This window comes from Medicago sativa, chromosome 1, assembly GCF_051527215.1.
Source record: "Medicago sativa cultivar Bolivia chromosome 1, Bolivia_mono, whole genome shotgun sequence".
Classification (NCBI taxonomy): Eukaryota; Viridiplantae; Streptophyta; class Magnoliopsida; order Fabales; family Fabaceae; genus Medicago; species Medicago sativa.
This window is the reverse complement of record NC_140749.1, coordinates 8093682-8108939: the sequence shown is the minus strand read 5'-3', so window position 1 is coordinate 8108939 and position 15258 is coordinate 8093682. Positions and strand designations below refer to the sequence as shown.

The following is a 15258-nucleotide window of genomic DNA, read 5'->3' as shown; positions in this document are numbered from 1 at the left end:
AAAATTTGGCACACATTAAAAAAATCAGTAGTATAGTCACACACAAAAAGGACAGGGTATTATTTGTCTTTATTGATACATTCTAAAACTACCCTTCAATTAATCTTGTAATATTTTTAGGCAATTACTCCTAATCTTTTTAGTTTTTTGAAGGGCCTAATCATTTTAGTTAAACAAGGACATTTTGCTTAAGATAAAACGAGACTTACACATTTAGGGATAGAGATAGTAGCATTTGATAAATGAAAGTAAACTAAGCCAGCTCCCAAGTCTTTGTTGGATCACCCCACACTGTCCCACTTTCTCTAAAATATTTGATCACCTCTCTTGATAAATAGAAAAAAAGAGGCTTGACCTATGAAGAGTGAGACAAAACCCTTCAATCTCCTTCCTTGCTTAATTTCCATGGAGGATTACAACAAACAAATTAGGCCCTATGGAAATAGTCAAATGATGCAGATGGAGGGCTACAATGGAGCAACTAAGCCTAATTATGATATTAGGTCTTATAGTGATTTTTCCTATGCACAAACTCAAAGGGGTCCTAATAATAAGGACTTGAAGTTGAAGAAAGGGAAAAGCATTTCATCAAGGTCTTCAATTTCCAAGTCTTGGAGCTTTGGTGATGATCCTGAATTTCAAAGAAAGAAAAGGGTTGCTAGCTACAAAATGTATTCTGTGGAAGGAAAAGTGAAAGGTTCATTTAGGAAAAGCTTTAAGTGGCTAAAGAATAGGTATTGGCATGTGGTTTATAACTTGTGGTGATTTTGTGGTTCCTTTGTTCTTTTGTTTTTTCCTTAACAAAATTTGATAATGATCAGTTTAATTGAGTTTGCCATACTAAAACGTTTGCTTGTAAATTGGTCTTACTTTATTAGCTAGAGAAAGATCTTATTTATGCTTTATTTAAGACGGTTCTTGTGGAATAAATCTATATATGTGTGATATGTAAAGTGTGTGGTGTTATTTCCTTGTATTCAGACTCTTTGTACTCTTACAAGCCTATGTTTATAAATAAATAAATTTTGCAAAACCAAAATAGCTGCACTGACTAGGAGATATCTTTTTAGGAATGTAAATTTCCCTGTTGTTACCTTATTCATGACTTTTTTTTTTAAGAAGTACCTTATTCATGACTTAATTCAATGAAATTCCTTACTTCATGTCATGTATTTTTTGGAGACAGTAAATTTTTTATTATCCTCTTAATTTTTTTTTTATTATATACTAAAAACTTCATTGACCACAGTAGATTGTGTCTTTTCCTCATTGTTTTTTATTGTCTTAAAAAATAATAAAAAACAATGATGAATAAAAAACACGATTTAATGTGACAATGACTCTAAATACGGGTATGAAGAATAATTTTTATCAACAAATTGGTCATAGTAATTTATTGTCTCCAAAAGTCTATCTCAAGATTGTTTTTCATCAAAATTAGTTTAGGTTTAAGAGACAAACATATAAACCACAATTTGCTTAAATTCAAACATTGATTCATTAAATAATGGATAACTAGGCAATTTCGTCAAACCCAACTCTCATTAGTAAATTTGTGTTACTTCATATCATCTAAGGCTAGTTCTAGTCATGTTTAGTGTAAAATTAAACTTTAAAATTGGAGAGCTCGAGTAATTACTGTAATGAGATATAGGCTAACCTTCCTTCAAGAGAAAACAATCCTAGCACAAAATGATCATAACTCGAAAAAGTATGTTTTGGAATTGCGTTCATTTGATGAAATGTGCGGCAGCACGGCAACGCTAAAGCTTCAAAACCCAACTTCACAATTTTGACGATTGGAGTGCATTGGGAAGTGATATTTTAACGTGACACACGAAGAGATTTGGAAGTCCACGTAGAGAAAACAACTATAACCTCACATCAATATTGTTAAATTCACTCTTTCATAAATTTATCCAAACACAGATCAATTTTATATAATTCATTCATTCAAAACTGATTCTTCACCATAGTAAAACGAAATAGACATATGATTCAACTAGTATGAGAAGAATGCTCAACTATATTAAAATTGAGTTGCTTAAGTTAAAAATAAAAATAAAGAAGAGTGATTAATTTATTTTTGGCAAATGTTAACTTGTGCCCTCAAGGGCACATGTTAAGGAAATCAATATAGAAATATACCTATTAAAAGTAGTGCAGTTAACTTCTTAAAAGTTAAAATGTTATATTTTTCAATGCAAAATTGCTCTTTTTAGGTTCCTTAAATTTTGACTGTTGCTCATTTCAAGAAGAACCTCATTGCCATAGCTAGGCCCATTGATGATCAATGCTTTATTTCTCATTGTCCATTCACTTTTTATCATGACATGCCACATGAGTTATGATGTAATGCAATATCAATGTCACATGCAAGTCATGTTCATACCTGGCACAACCTCATGAAATAGCTTTTCAACATAATTCACCTGTCATTAACACTGTGTTTGGTAGAGTAGAAATAGAGAAGAGAGAGTAAAGGAAGAGAGAAGTTGAAGAGAAATAGGAAAGTTACCCTGTTTGGAACTGGAGAGAAATAGGGAAGAGAGACCAAAAACACATGGGTCCCACACAAAAACCTTTCTCCCCAAAACGGAGAAGAAATAGGAGAGAGTATTAATATTTTTCTGTTTTCCTTTTATACCCTTCTGCCCATTCAATCAATTAATTTTGTCTCTTGTGACATTATAGTTTTTTTTCTCCCACCGTCAACTTCTATCTACTAAACTAGGTAGGAAAATCAATGTCCGTGGAAATTACAATTTTGCCCCTAATAAGGGCATTTTCGTAAATTAGTAAATGGACTCCCCTTGCCTATATATATATATGTGAAAAGGAAAAAACAAAAAAAAACAAAAGAAGGGGGACGAGAGATTGGAAAGGGAGAGGAAGAAGGGGGATGAGAGAAAGAGGAAACGGGAACAGAGAAAGAAGGGTCGGCGTCTTCTTCTTCTTCATCAAAGAGGTGATTTTCTTATTCCTTCTTGAATCTAAGGCCATGCATGTCTCAGATTGAATGAGTTTTGTGCTTTTAATTCAAAAATTTAGGTTTTTGGTTTGTTTCTTTGCAATTTTGGGTTTAATTCATCTATGTGAAATTAAATTTCTCAATTTGTATAGTTTTGAACTATTGCTATCAGATTGTTTAGAAAGTAGCAATTAAGTTGTTGTGGGGTATGTTTGAATTGATGTTTTAGTGTTTGGGTTAAAATTGAAGTCTTTATAAGTAATAAGCTGTCAATTAAGTTGTTTTGCAGAAGCTTAAGTTGGAATACAAGTTGTTGCAGGTATGGTTATGTGTTCTTTATATTATCAATGCTATATTTAAGTTACCATATGAGTAGTTGGTGGACTGATAAACTGTTTTGGGAGTTGACAGAATTGCTTAAATCATAATTGAGCTGTTTTAGAAGCTGACAGAAAGTGATTATGGAGGATTAGGGCAAGGGCAGAAGTGGATAAATTGTAATTAGGCCGTTGATTTGGATACAAGCTAGGAATAAGCTGGTTTTGGAAGAAGTTTGGTTTTCCGTCGTTGATCTGGTCGGCGTTCTCAGAGATTGGAAGAAATCGGTATGCATGTTCCTTTTTTTTGTTTTTGTTTTTTCTTTTTCGTTTCTTTGTTTTAAATTTTCCTTTGTGTGATCGGGTTGTTTTATTGAATGTTAGAGGGTTAATTTTGTGTTTCACTGTTGAATTGTTGAATTTGAATTCATATAAAGTTAAATGGGTTGCTGAGTTAAATGGGAGTAAACTGTTTCATCGTAGGATTATAACTGTTGAACATGTTGCAGGTTGTTTCTATGATTTTGTGTTCATTGGTTTTTTTTGTGATTTTCTGGGTTCGATTATTTTGTTTTTTTTATTGATTTTCTGATTCTGGATTATGCTAATTAATGTTGTTGGATTATTTTTATTTTGGGTTTGATTATTTTGTGATTCTGATTCTGTGTTTGATTATTTTGTTTTTTTAGATGGACAATGAATTTGAGGATGGAGAAGAAACTTCTGATATGATGGCAAGCCATCAACAGAGGTTAATTTAATAGGTTGATTATTCTGGGTTTGATTATTCTTTGTATGATTGTCTGAATGAATGTGTAGGACTTATAATATTTGTTGTGTTTTTCCTCTTATTTACAGGTTGTGAAATTATCCTTATGGTTGTCAAGTTTGAAGCTTCTCTACTTTTTCAGGTTATAGTGCTAAGATTTGCATTGAAGATATTCACTTTCTAGCAGATGTTTAGGTTGTGTTCTATTGGCAATGAATTTAAACTTCATATTTGAAGCGTATTAACAAATATATACATCTTTTTAAGCCTATTAACACAACAAAGCCCTTGATTATTTGTTTGAGTTATTGCTTTGAGATTATAACTATTAGGTTGCGTAGTCGTGAGTGTCATATTTGTTATTCATACTCTGGTTTCACTTTCCTAATGATTATGATGTTGCAGTTTGAAGGTTGCATTAGGATATTGCAAGTCAATGGACCTAAATATGCAGCAAAGGTGATATTTATGAGTTTAGATGTGGTGTTAAAATGTCTGGCTTTGGCTATCTCATCCTTCATTTTCCTGATTTCTTTACATCATTTTTTCAGGTTGCAGGATTATATGAGTGGGTTGTGTTATGAGGGTTACTTACATATCCAGGTCAGCTTCTATTATTTTTTGGTTTATTTTGTTGCATTTGGTTTCTTTGTATTGTTTTTTCGATTATGTCAAATACAATACTACCAATTGTGATTGAATTTGATAACAAATTAAGTGTGAAAGAGATGAAAAAATATATGAAGTTGAAGCTTCTAAAAGTTACTAAAGAATTTGTTGTTCTTGCTCTTCTTTTGTTCAATGTTTGAAATTTGGTGTCTCTTTTTCCATGGTTTCAATGTTTTCAGAACCTGTTGCAGCTGCTTGCAATCTCTCTATGGCGTGATAGTCTTTTATTCCCTCACCATCAGCTGAATCAACCTCTTTGTTACTTCTAAATTATGGGTTACTGATAATCATCCTGTGCTCATTGTTCCTGCTCTGCAGAAATCTCTAAGGTAATTAAAAAAAACTTCAATAATTAGCTATATTTGTAGTTTTGTTCATGAATTATGAATATTGATTTGAATGTATACGTGTTTGTTTTTGCAGGACTCTTCAACTAGAATACTTAGACTTTATTTTGATCCATTGGCCAATTACTAAACCAGGTGAAGTTAAATACCCTATTGAAGTATCAGAGATTGTGGAATTTGATATGAAGGGTGTGTGGACATCACTGGAAGAATGTCAAAAACTTATGCAACTGAAACACTCAAACAACCAATAGAGGAAGAGAACAAAATTAGGTTATCTATGGATTACCTGAAGGAAGAAGTTAAGGGAAGTTAGGGCTCCGAAAGAATATTTGGGGACAAGAGTGGTTCAAGTGAAAAGAATAACGGGTTAACCTGCAAGATTGGGATTTTGTGGAATTTTGGAAATATTCAGGCAAGTAATCATTAGGAATTATATCTGTTGGTTATCTTCAATTGCTACATCAGTTTGTCTTAATATTTTTGTATCCTTTAGTAGCTACTTAATGAAATTTTCATTATTTCATTGCAGTTATGTTGTGGTATAATTCAAGTTTCAGGCACAGTTCAAATGCTTTAAAGAGGTAATAATTCAAGTTTCATATTAGTTATAAAATCTGGTGTTTTAGAACTGCACAATCCAAATGCTTTTATGTTTGAAATGAAAATTGTGTGGCTAAAAATAGAAAGGGCTGATTGTGTAAAATATCAAATACTAATTGAATTCTAATGTTAGCAGGTACCAAAGGGGTGGGACAATTGCAAAGTCAAGCAAAGTACCAGTGCATAATGGAAGTTGTTAGTGGTTTGATGATTGCAGTGTATATGGTTTTCAAGAGATAATTTGTCCAAAGAGACTGATGATTGTGTTCTCAAGCTCATTTGTTGCAATGGTACTTCTATCAATATTGTTGCTGCTTTTATTATTATGCATTGCAGTCCTTTTGCTGTTTACTTCATCAGTTTGAAATAACTTCACTTAGATTATTATATGGTGAATTGTATCCCTAAGTTCTCCTTTAAACCCTTGAGTATGATTTAATATGAAAAGTAGCACACTGTGTTACTCTACTCATGTCTATACTTAGGTGCAGTTTGAATAAACAACTTAATTATAGCTCAAGTATGATTTCATATAAACTATAAACAATCTTTATAAGCTATCACCGAGAACTTCTGGAAATAGGCTGAAAATAGTTTATGAACATGCAATAAGTTGTTTTCATAAGCTTTCTCAAACAGTCTCATAAGTGTTTATGTAAATAAATTCAAACATGCCCTTAGTTTAAACTATCAAGCCATTACGTATTGGAATTGGAGTTAAAGGCAGAATGATGATCTTGGCAGTGAACTTAATTCTGATCATAGTATTTTGGTGGGTTTAGCCAAAAGATGAAACTTGAATTTTATTAATGTTGTAATTCTTCAATTCCAAAGGTTTTATTTCACTTTTGTTAAATTGAAATTCGAAAAGTGTTGCACATGATGGTGGTTTCTTCTGGTAATTATGTGGACATGCATCTATTAAGGTTTGTTAATAAAAAAAAGTATAGCAATTTGAAATAGTACTACTTGAATAAATTATAAAACCAATATTTTCACAATATAATAACAAAGTATTTATCTGCATAGGAAGGTGGGTCATGCATGTCCATACATTGTGACAGATATGCTACTAAGGAAATAGTTTCTATTTAACTTTTGGAGTTTAGGTGACTACTTTTTTAAAGGAGAGAAAATGTCACCTTTGAGTATTTGACCAGTTATAAGTATGGTTGTTTCAAAGAACATAAATTGAATTCAATGCTCAGTGATTGTTATAAAAATAATATAAAATAACAGTACATAGAATATTCAGTCACATCTTTGGAACTTTAAGGAGCTGATGAATGTGTTGTTATTTGATAACTTTGTGTTTGTCCCTATTTACTTATATTTTCCAACTTTTCCGGTTACAAATGAGTCAGCTACTAAGGTGAGAAAGTAATTTATGTGGTATGTGGTAAATCGATGTTTGAAAGTCGATTAAAATTTTTACAATGGCCGAAACCCCCAAGTTTAGCAGAAAGTTTAGCAGATAAAAGTTTAGCAGGGGTGAATAAGAAGTTTAGCAGAAAGTTGTTTTTGTGATTTTAGGGGTTTGATTTTTCGGTTTAGGTTTGTTGATTCCGGTTTGGTGTTGCATGTTTCGAAAGTTTAAGTCTTTGGCTTTGTTGTTTGCTGATTTTAGTGTCCATCTCTGTCTATTTCTCTGTTGCTTGGCTTTTTTGTTTGTATCATTATTTTAAAGGTTTTTTTTTTATAAAGTTCTTCTTTACCTTTTCCCTGGATGCTAAGATTTAGTTCAATAATGATGCTATCGAGTATTGAGCATAGTTGAGTTTTAATTTGTTTTTTCGATGTCATTCATTTTTTGGTACATAATCAGGAATTCAAATTTCCAGAATACACAGAAGTGAAAAAATGCTATCCTCATGGATTCCATGGAGTTGATAAATGTGGCAGACCTGTGTATATTGAGAGAATTGAGATGATAGATGTTAACAAACTGGCGAATAACCACACAAGAAAGGCTTATCAAGCATCATGTGTCAGAACAAGAGAAAACACTAAGAGTAAGATACCCTGCATGTTCATTATTTATTCTCTAATTATAAAACTTAATGTGCACCAAAAATACAATCTTACCCCTTCTTAATTTTTTGAGTCGTCATCAAAATTATATCCATTTGTGTCTTTTGCTTCAATACATGTATTTTTGCAACAATTTTACCCCTTCTCATATGCATTTTTGCAGCAGATATTGAGGTTTTAATAGACTTTAAAAATGGGTTTTGGAAGAGAGACTTCGACTTTAGCATTGTACATATGTTCATTTGCAATCGAGTTATTTCTACTGCTTCTACTGGTTTTTATGGTGACAGCCACAGTTGTAATGTGTATTTTGGTGAGTTGGGTTTGCAGGTTTCAGTTCGTGGGAGTGTTGAATATTTTGGTATTTGAAACATTATTATTTGGACCACTGGTAGTTGTGAGAACGTGTGAAATTTAGAATTTGGGTTGATGCAAACTTATTTTTTTGATTAAGGTTATATCACATCTAGCTAATATGGAATATGTGATTTTTTTAAGGTTATATCACATCTACATAATTTCTGAATATATATTTATTCGATTTGATAGGAAAGGAGCTTGAAGAAGCTGGAGTTCTCAGTGAATCGGATTTTTGGGGATCACATATGCTGCTGGTTTGTCCAGATGGTGTCGTTGTTGCCTATGCTTGGAAACGACAACTCGCCGGTCAAGCTGGAGCTTCTGTCTCTAAGGATAGTTTATTCGCAGTTTTGCATTCCGTATCTACGACACTGACTGGATTTTTATATGGTTTTAGGTATCCCGCTTGCACCTCTGATAACATGGATATCTGCCTTAGAAATTTCTGAGGAAGAATTAAGGGCATGCTTGAGGGATGGATCCGTATCATGTACCATTTTGGACAAACTGGTTCCTGGTTTGCTGGAGGTAGTAGGAATATCTTTTATTGTGTTATGTGCTCAAGCTAATATACTATGCTTTTTCTTTTCCCCTAGCAGTTATGTATACATTATCATCCATTGTTTATTAATTGAGCTGAAATCAAATTAGAGTTGTTTTCATTATATTGTTTATGTCCTCTTTCTTCTAAAGAATGCATTTTTAACTTCAGGGAAGTGGTTCTTCGAATGAGCTGATGAGTGTCGAAAGGTTTCTGGTGGCCTTGGATGAACTGGGATTATTGGTATTTGAATTGTCAGACCTGGAGCAGGTATAAGAAGTTCCTTATGCACTATGCAATTTGAAAAAAAAATGCTGAGTTATGACTTTTGCTATATTTGGTAATTGAATACCAAAATTAGCTTTGAACAATCAGTTGAGATCGAAAACTGCGTGCAGTTTCTGTACCAAATCCACGGATCCTTTTTGTGTCATCCTTTTCTTTACCTTACTGGCCTTTCTTTCAAAATTCATTAGAATATTGCAGTATACTTACTTTTTGATTCCTAATGTACACTAAAATTCAATCATAAGCCATCTTTTAATATCGAAGAAAATATGCGTTTTTCCTTTTCATAATTTCTAAAGATTAACCATGCTTTACTGTCTCTAATTCGTATTTAAGTTTAATGTGGTTTTAGGTTTGTTTATGACGAAAATCAAAACATTTATTATGTGTCTCAGGATCCTTCTTCCACTAAAGGGACCACATCCAATGCAGATACATCTAAAAAGAGAGCTGTAGGAGTGCTTGAACAAGATAATGTGGTAAGTTTAGTATCATTTGAATTTATAACATGCTTATCAAGAAGGCAGAGGTCCATGGTTATGTATCAGCAATTATCAATTTGTCATCATTTTCATATTGAGAAAAGTATACAAACACATTTTCAACAAAGAAACCTCCATTGAGTCTAATATTAGTCGAGACATGAGAAAATGTTGTTGATGTAAGTTATTAAGGACTTAATTGGTTTGAGAGAATCTTTCTTGATTTTACTAACAGGTTATTGGAGCTGTAAAATTTATGAACCATCAGCTAGAAATTCTGGAAGATATTGATCCACAGTGGGCGGGCTTCTATAATCGAGAGTTTTTTTTAGCTTACAGTTTGTTGATTTCTCCCATCTTTATGTTTTCATCAGAAATTATTGTATGAAGTTTGTATTACACCACTGATTTTGAATGCTCATATTGTCATTGACAACGAGGGTTGAGTGGGGATAAAAAATTGCATGTATTTTGGTTAAGTTTTAGTTGTTACGTGTGTAATAGTTCGGCAGATAGAAATAATCTGCAGAGGGTTTATTGATACGTGTCTGTATTGGCTTCCATGAATATAATTTGCCTGCAGCAATTGTTACGTTAGTTGTGCCATGGATCATTTCAGGATTTAGAATTTGGAGTTGTTTAGGATGAAGTTAAGAAATTTGAAGGCGGTTGAACCCGACACTCTATTTTGAAGATTGAGAAAGTGTGATGAAGAGACTACCATTGGTTTAAGAGATCCTATTGAAAGCATTTGAACTGTGTCACCATTTGCTATTTGAGAATCAAAATCCGTAATTGGTTACCTTTAAAATCTTTATTGTAATTGTTTCATGAATAAGCAACTCATGTATTTGATTTGGAGTATTTATTGTGCAGTCTTGCTCTTCATTGAGGTTGTTTTGTTGTGGCTGATAAAGGAAGACTAACAAAGGATCTGCGGTATATTTAGCCTTGAGACTGTATGATTGATGTTAAAGGAGTTTAATTTCCCCATTATTTCACCCATGTTTAATTTGAAAATTTATTAAAGCATATGCATTTTCCATTCCATATTGGTAAGAAAATTATACTAGCTAAACAGTGTCATGGTTCTCTATAGGCAAAAGTTTTGCAATTGAGAGATTTGTTATTATAATTTAAAATGGTTTAAATTTAAAATATGAGGTATTTTTTCTATTCAACTTTGTTACTGTCCAGTTTGTGGTATATGTGTAACAGTGTAATTATATACGAACAAATTATGCTACTTAAGGCGTGCTTCAACTGGGGGTAATCATAATACTGTATATGACATAGGTGATGACTTTATTTAGGTGGTTAACTTGAAGTTTCTTAATACAATGATGTTAATTAAGTTCAGGTTTTCCAAGGTTTCTTGACTTTTATTATCAATTGGCTTATGTCAAGTGGGCTTGCTACCTACGTTCCCTCTTGAGTAGCCATTGTTTACTACTAATGGTTTATTATTACAAGCAAATGGCAAGCAGGCTTCTCTTATTCACTCTCTTAGTTAGCATCATGATTAGCATACCTACTCCTGGCCATGTACTAGCATCTACTAATGGTTAATTGGACAAAACAGTTTAGTAATAGTCTTCAAGGAATTAATCTGGAACCCCACCCGCATTAGTAGATGTAATGATCCTTTTTAGTTTATAAATGTGCAACTTTGATTGTTTATCATTTTAGAGTTATTAATCTGCAACATTTACATATATGTTCTTAGATAAATTGTATCAACATTATTAAAAAGAGTAGAAACCTAAGCGCAAATACGAATCGGTTTTAGTAATAAACAGATTTTCTAAATTTTAACTTATTCAAACATATAACTAAGAATTTCAAAACCATAGTATTCTAAATGCTCACGGGTACCCGTGGGTAAAATCCGTCACGGTCATGAAGCAGGTAGCTAAACGGGTATCCACGGATATAATAAACGGGTATTTGACTACCCATTATTATATGGACACAGACACGGATTTGATTGTATCCATAACCACGGGTACCCATACCCGATAATAAATTAAGTAAATTACTAAAATATCTTTATATATCATATCTTATTACTTAAAATTGTTACCTTATTGAAGAAAATTTTACCACCCACCTAAAAATCCTCAATAATAAGCTATTTTTATTTTAAATTTTTTTAATTCATCTTATTAGGTTAACCGTTTCCACTTCATTCACATCATAAAAGATATAGATTATCTAAGAATCATGAATTTCCTATGGATTATGTATGATTTATGAAATTTTGAACGGATTATGTATGGATGTTTAAAAGTTGAGGTTTTTTTGGTAATTAAAAAAAGTTTTTATTTGTACCAAAAAAATAAATAAATTCAAAACTCCATGGGTACCCATGGATACCTGAATACCCACGAGTACCCCGTATAGTGGATACCCACGAGGTTAGATTGACTCTGCATAGTGCAGGGGTTGTGGATCAGATCAAGTACACAGTTCACAATTATTCTACTAAATTAACTTTTTAGTTATTGAGTTGTTGAAAGCCACTACTTTTCCAATGCACGTTTAGTCTTCTCAATTGTTGTCTTCGCTGCAACTTGCTTTGTATCTCTCTCTACAATAAAAGTCCTTGACGTTTTCATTTGTTACTCGTGATAAGTCGTTTTGAACATTTCATTTTCTAACCCGTGATGCAGGAGTACTCTAAATATTGTGTTATGGTTTATAATTATCTGTCATTTCGCAATCTATCCGTCCGATATAATATTTTGTCAAAAAAGTAGCTAACCCCCGTGCGAAGCACGGGTTTGTAACTAGTTATCTAGTTTGAAAGTGATTAGCTGCACTGAATTTATGTATTTAATCTTTGTAACCAAAAAAAGTGATAATTATTTTTTTTCAAAAAAAAAATCTGGAAGTGATTTTTTTTTAAATTGCAGCGTTAACTTTTTTTGTGTGTAACCAATTTGTTTTTTTTTTTTGCATTCGTAGCTTTCTTCTTGTATGCATATTCATAATTTATAGAATTTTACGGTGCATACCCTTATTTTGCTATTTTGGAAGTGTTGGTTCCTACTGATTTTTAAAAAATGATATATTCCATTGTTTCTTTTATAAAAAGGTTATAAATTCTATTTAATTAAAATCAGTAGTTGAATTAATTAACTAAATGTATTTAAATAAAATAACTAAATTGATTTTGTTAGGGGCATTGTAGTACTTTTGAAAACGAGTAATACTTCTCTCTTCTCTATTTCTTCTCTCTTTATCTTATTCCAAACAACCCATCAAATCAACTCTATTTCTCACATACTTCTCTCTTCTCAAACTCTCTCTCACCTATTTCTCTCTTCACAATTTCTCTTCCAAACCAAACACACCCTAACAGACAGATTAAGTCTATGAAATATTTCTACTAAATAGTTTTCTTGTCTGTAACCCTAGCAAACCCTAGCAGGCAAAACTACAATCAAGCTCGAGGTTGCAATCAATGCAACTAATTTGAGTTGCAAATCGAAGACCTAAAACTGCTCCCATGAATTCAGCAACCTTTATTATATACTCCTTCTGTTTCAAAATACATGTCCAATTTTTGCAATGTGCACTATTTACTTGACTTACTTTGACCATACTTTTTAACTAATGTATAAATACAAATATTAGCATGTAAGATGTTGTTTGATTTATCTCGACAAATAATTTCAAAATATTAAATTTTTATAATTTTTTTACTTTAGAGAATTAAAGATATTAACGGTCACAATTGTGCATTGACATATGTAAAGTGGTTGACTTGGACATGTATTTTGAAACGGAGGGAGTACAATGTATTTTGAAACGGAGGGAGTACAATACATGGCTGGTTAGAAATTATTAAATTTCATATTAGAGTTAATTTTTTTTGGTTACAGAGTTAATTCATCCTTTTAAAACTAACTTGTAAGGTGAAAAATATCATTTTTGATAAACTCGTCTCTGACTTTGTCTGAAGTCAATGTGAGACTTGAGTTTTTTCTGATAAAAATAAAACATGTTTTGAACAAACAGACATGTCTATTTGTAATCCTAACAATTGTTAATTAAAACAAAATAAGCCACAAACTTTTTCCAACATTTCATTCTTATAAATAAACATCCTTCATATGTAAAAAAAAAAAAATTGAAAATAAAATTGGTGTGGCTACCTATGTGTGGATCCCCTCTGCCCTCAACACGAAACAATAATTTATAGTCCACAAACTTCATAAGTTATATTTGAAATATCTAAATGTTATATTTGAATTTTATGTGTCCATTTTTTATTACTGTCTCATAATAAGTGAGTCATTTGCAAAAAAAATATTGTCTTCAAAAAATTGACTCATTTCACTTTTCGAAATAATATTAATTGTTTTTTTTCAATTATAACTCTAATTAATATTATTTTCACCACTCTCAATTCAATATATTTTACTTTGCATTTATAATAAAGATGAATGCACTAATACTTGACAAGGACGCCCAACATCATTTTTTTCTCTCTCACTTATACAATTTTTCTTAATATGTGTGAAATGAGCAAAATGCTCACTTAAAATGGGACGGAGGGAGTGGAATGCAATATTTATTCATCAAATTGGTAGGATATATCTATTGAAAACAAATTGAAAAAGTTGCTAAAACCAAAAAGGATAGATTTGTAAATAAATTCAGTGCAGTCATGTTAATAGCATACAACGACAAAATGCTTATAAATGTGACGAAATCTACAAATATCATGAAATTAAAGTGTCTGAAATATTCATGCATCTAGATGTGTAACATTAAAGACATCAAAATCATTGTTTAATCTACACTAAATCAAAACTAATTCATCAATTTGATTGAATCAAACAAACATTGCAACAAGACAAAAAATCAAAATAATATCACACTAAGAAAGCAAACAAAACAACACGTCATGCTAAGTCAGCAAAATCACAAAGAGAAAACTAAATATACGTGAAAATCACTTATTTCAATAATAAAAAACAGTAAAACTAATTAAAATGTGATTTAGGGTATAAAATTGACCATAAATCACCATTTATCAATGAGCGACGAAAAGGAAAAAAAGAAACAAGCAACGTGAAGGGAGAGACGACTCGTAATTTTATATTATACTCTATAAACTTTATAAGTTACATTTGATTTTTTTTTTTAAAGAAGTCACATTTGAAATTTTAGCATCCAAAAAATTAAACACATTTGTTCGGCACTATATATATATAAGTTACATTTAATACTCTATTGTCGTTTTGTCTACCTTTAAAAAACCACAAACATAGCAAAATCGTAAGGTGGTATATCACTCCTTCTAGCCAGGGCCGTTCTTTAGGGAGTGCAAAGAGCTCAACTGAACTGGGCCTCTCAAATGAACGGGCCTCAAGATAAAAAATTATTGCTCAATATTATCACCCCACTCAAAAAAGAAAAATAAACATGTTTCATGTTTCTATTTCAAAGTTAAAAAAACACGTCTCTAGTAAAAATAATTGCTAATTTTGATTTCGTTGGCAAATAATCATTATACGAGTGTTATTTTCAATTGAAATAGAAGATTAATTTTTAAATAAAATTGTGTTTTTTTTTTATTAGGGGCCTATTTTTACTATGAGAGCCGAGCCTCTAGTTTCATAGGGACGGCTCTGCTTCTAGCAAATATGTTTTTTGGTTGGCATCTCACACCCCTATTATATATTGATTAATTAATAATCATATTTAAAAACACCAAAAAAATGTACTTATTACCTAAATCTTTTTTATGGGGTTATTTTTACATTTTTTTTAAGGAAGGAATATTACCCATTACTATAACTAAAATAATTTTGTTCTCGTGAACTTAACTCAGTTGGTAGAAACAATGTATAATATGTGTAAGGCTGA

The 15258-nt window shown here is 31.6% G+C and overlaps 2 protein-coding genes across 10 annotated transcripts; both read left to right on the top strand.

Moving 5' to 3' along the window:
- The first annotated feature begins 249 nt into the window (after positions 1 to 249).
- Positions 250 to 1039, top strand: LOC146952282 (uncharacterized). The gene has a single exon (XM_085728388.1). It carries the CDS (start codon positions 358 to 360, stop codon positions 763 to 765), a length of 408 nt encoding a protein of 135 aa, XP_085584514.1. The 5' UTR covers positions 250 to 357; the 3' UTR covers positions 766 to 1039.
- Positions 1040 to 2853: 1814 nt separating this feature from the next.
- On the top strand, positions 2854 to 10374 carry LOC146952281 (uncharacterized). Of its 9 annotated transcripts, XM_085700601.1 has the most exons (18): positions 2854 to 2968; positions 3261 to 3290; positions 3383 to 3576; positions 3978 to 4022; positions 4147 to 4199; positions 4463 to 4516; positions 4609 to 4660; positions 4906 to 5055; positions 5150 to 5488; positions 5606 to 5657; positions 5813 to 5966; positions 7502 to 7688; positions 8257 to 8373; positions 8465 to 8595; positions 8780 to 8878; positions 9292 to 9375; positions 9614 to 9675; positions 9998 to 10374. In XM_085700601.1, the coding sequence occupies exons 11-18, from the start codon at positions 5934 to 5936 to the stop codon at positions 10002 to 10004; spliced, it is 720 nt and encodes a 239-aa protein (XP_085556727.1). In that variant the 5' UTR covers positions 2854 to 2968; positions 3261 to 3290; positions 3383 to 3576; positions 3978 to 4022; positions 4147 to 4199; positions 4463 to 4516; positions 4609 to 4660; positions 4906 to 5055; positions 5150 to 5488; positions 5606 to 5657; positions 5813 to 5933; the 3' UTR covers positions 10005 to 10374. The 9 variants fall into 9 exon arrangements, with proteins under 9 accessions (XP_085556727.1, XP_085556717.1, XP_085556728.1 ...); XM_085700591.1 differs by lacking the exon at positions 9998 to 10374 and having other exon boundaries at positions 4918 to 5055; positions 9614 to 9970; XM_085700602.1 differs by lacking the exon at positions 9998 to 10374 and having other exon boundaries at positions 7518 to 7688; positions 9614 to 9970.
- The last annotated feature ends 4884 nt before the right edge of the window (positions 10375 to 15258 follow it).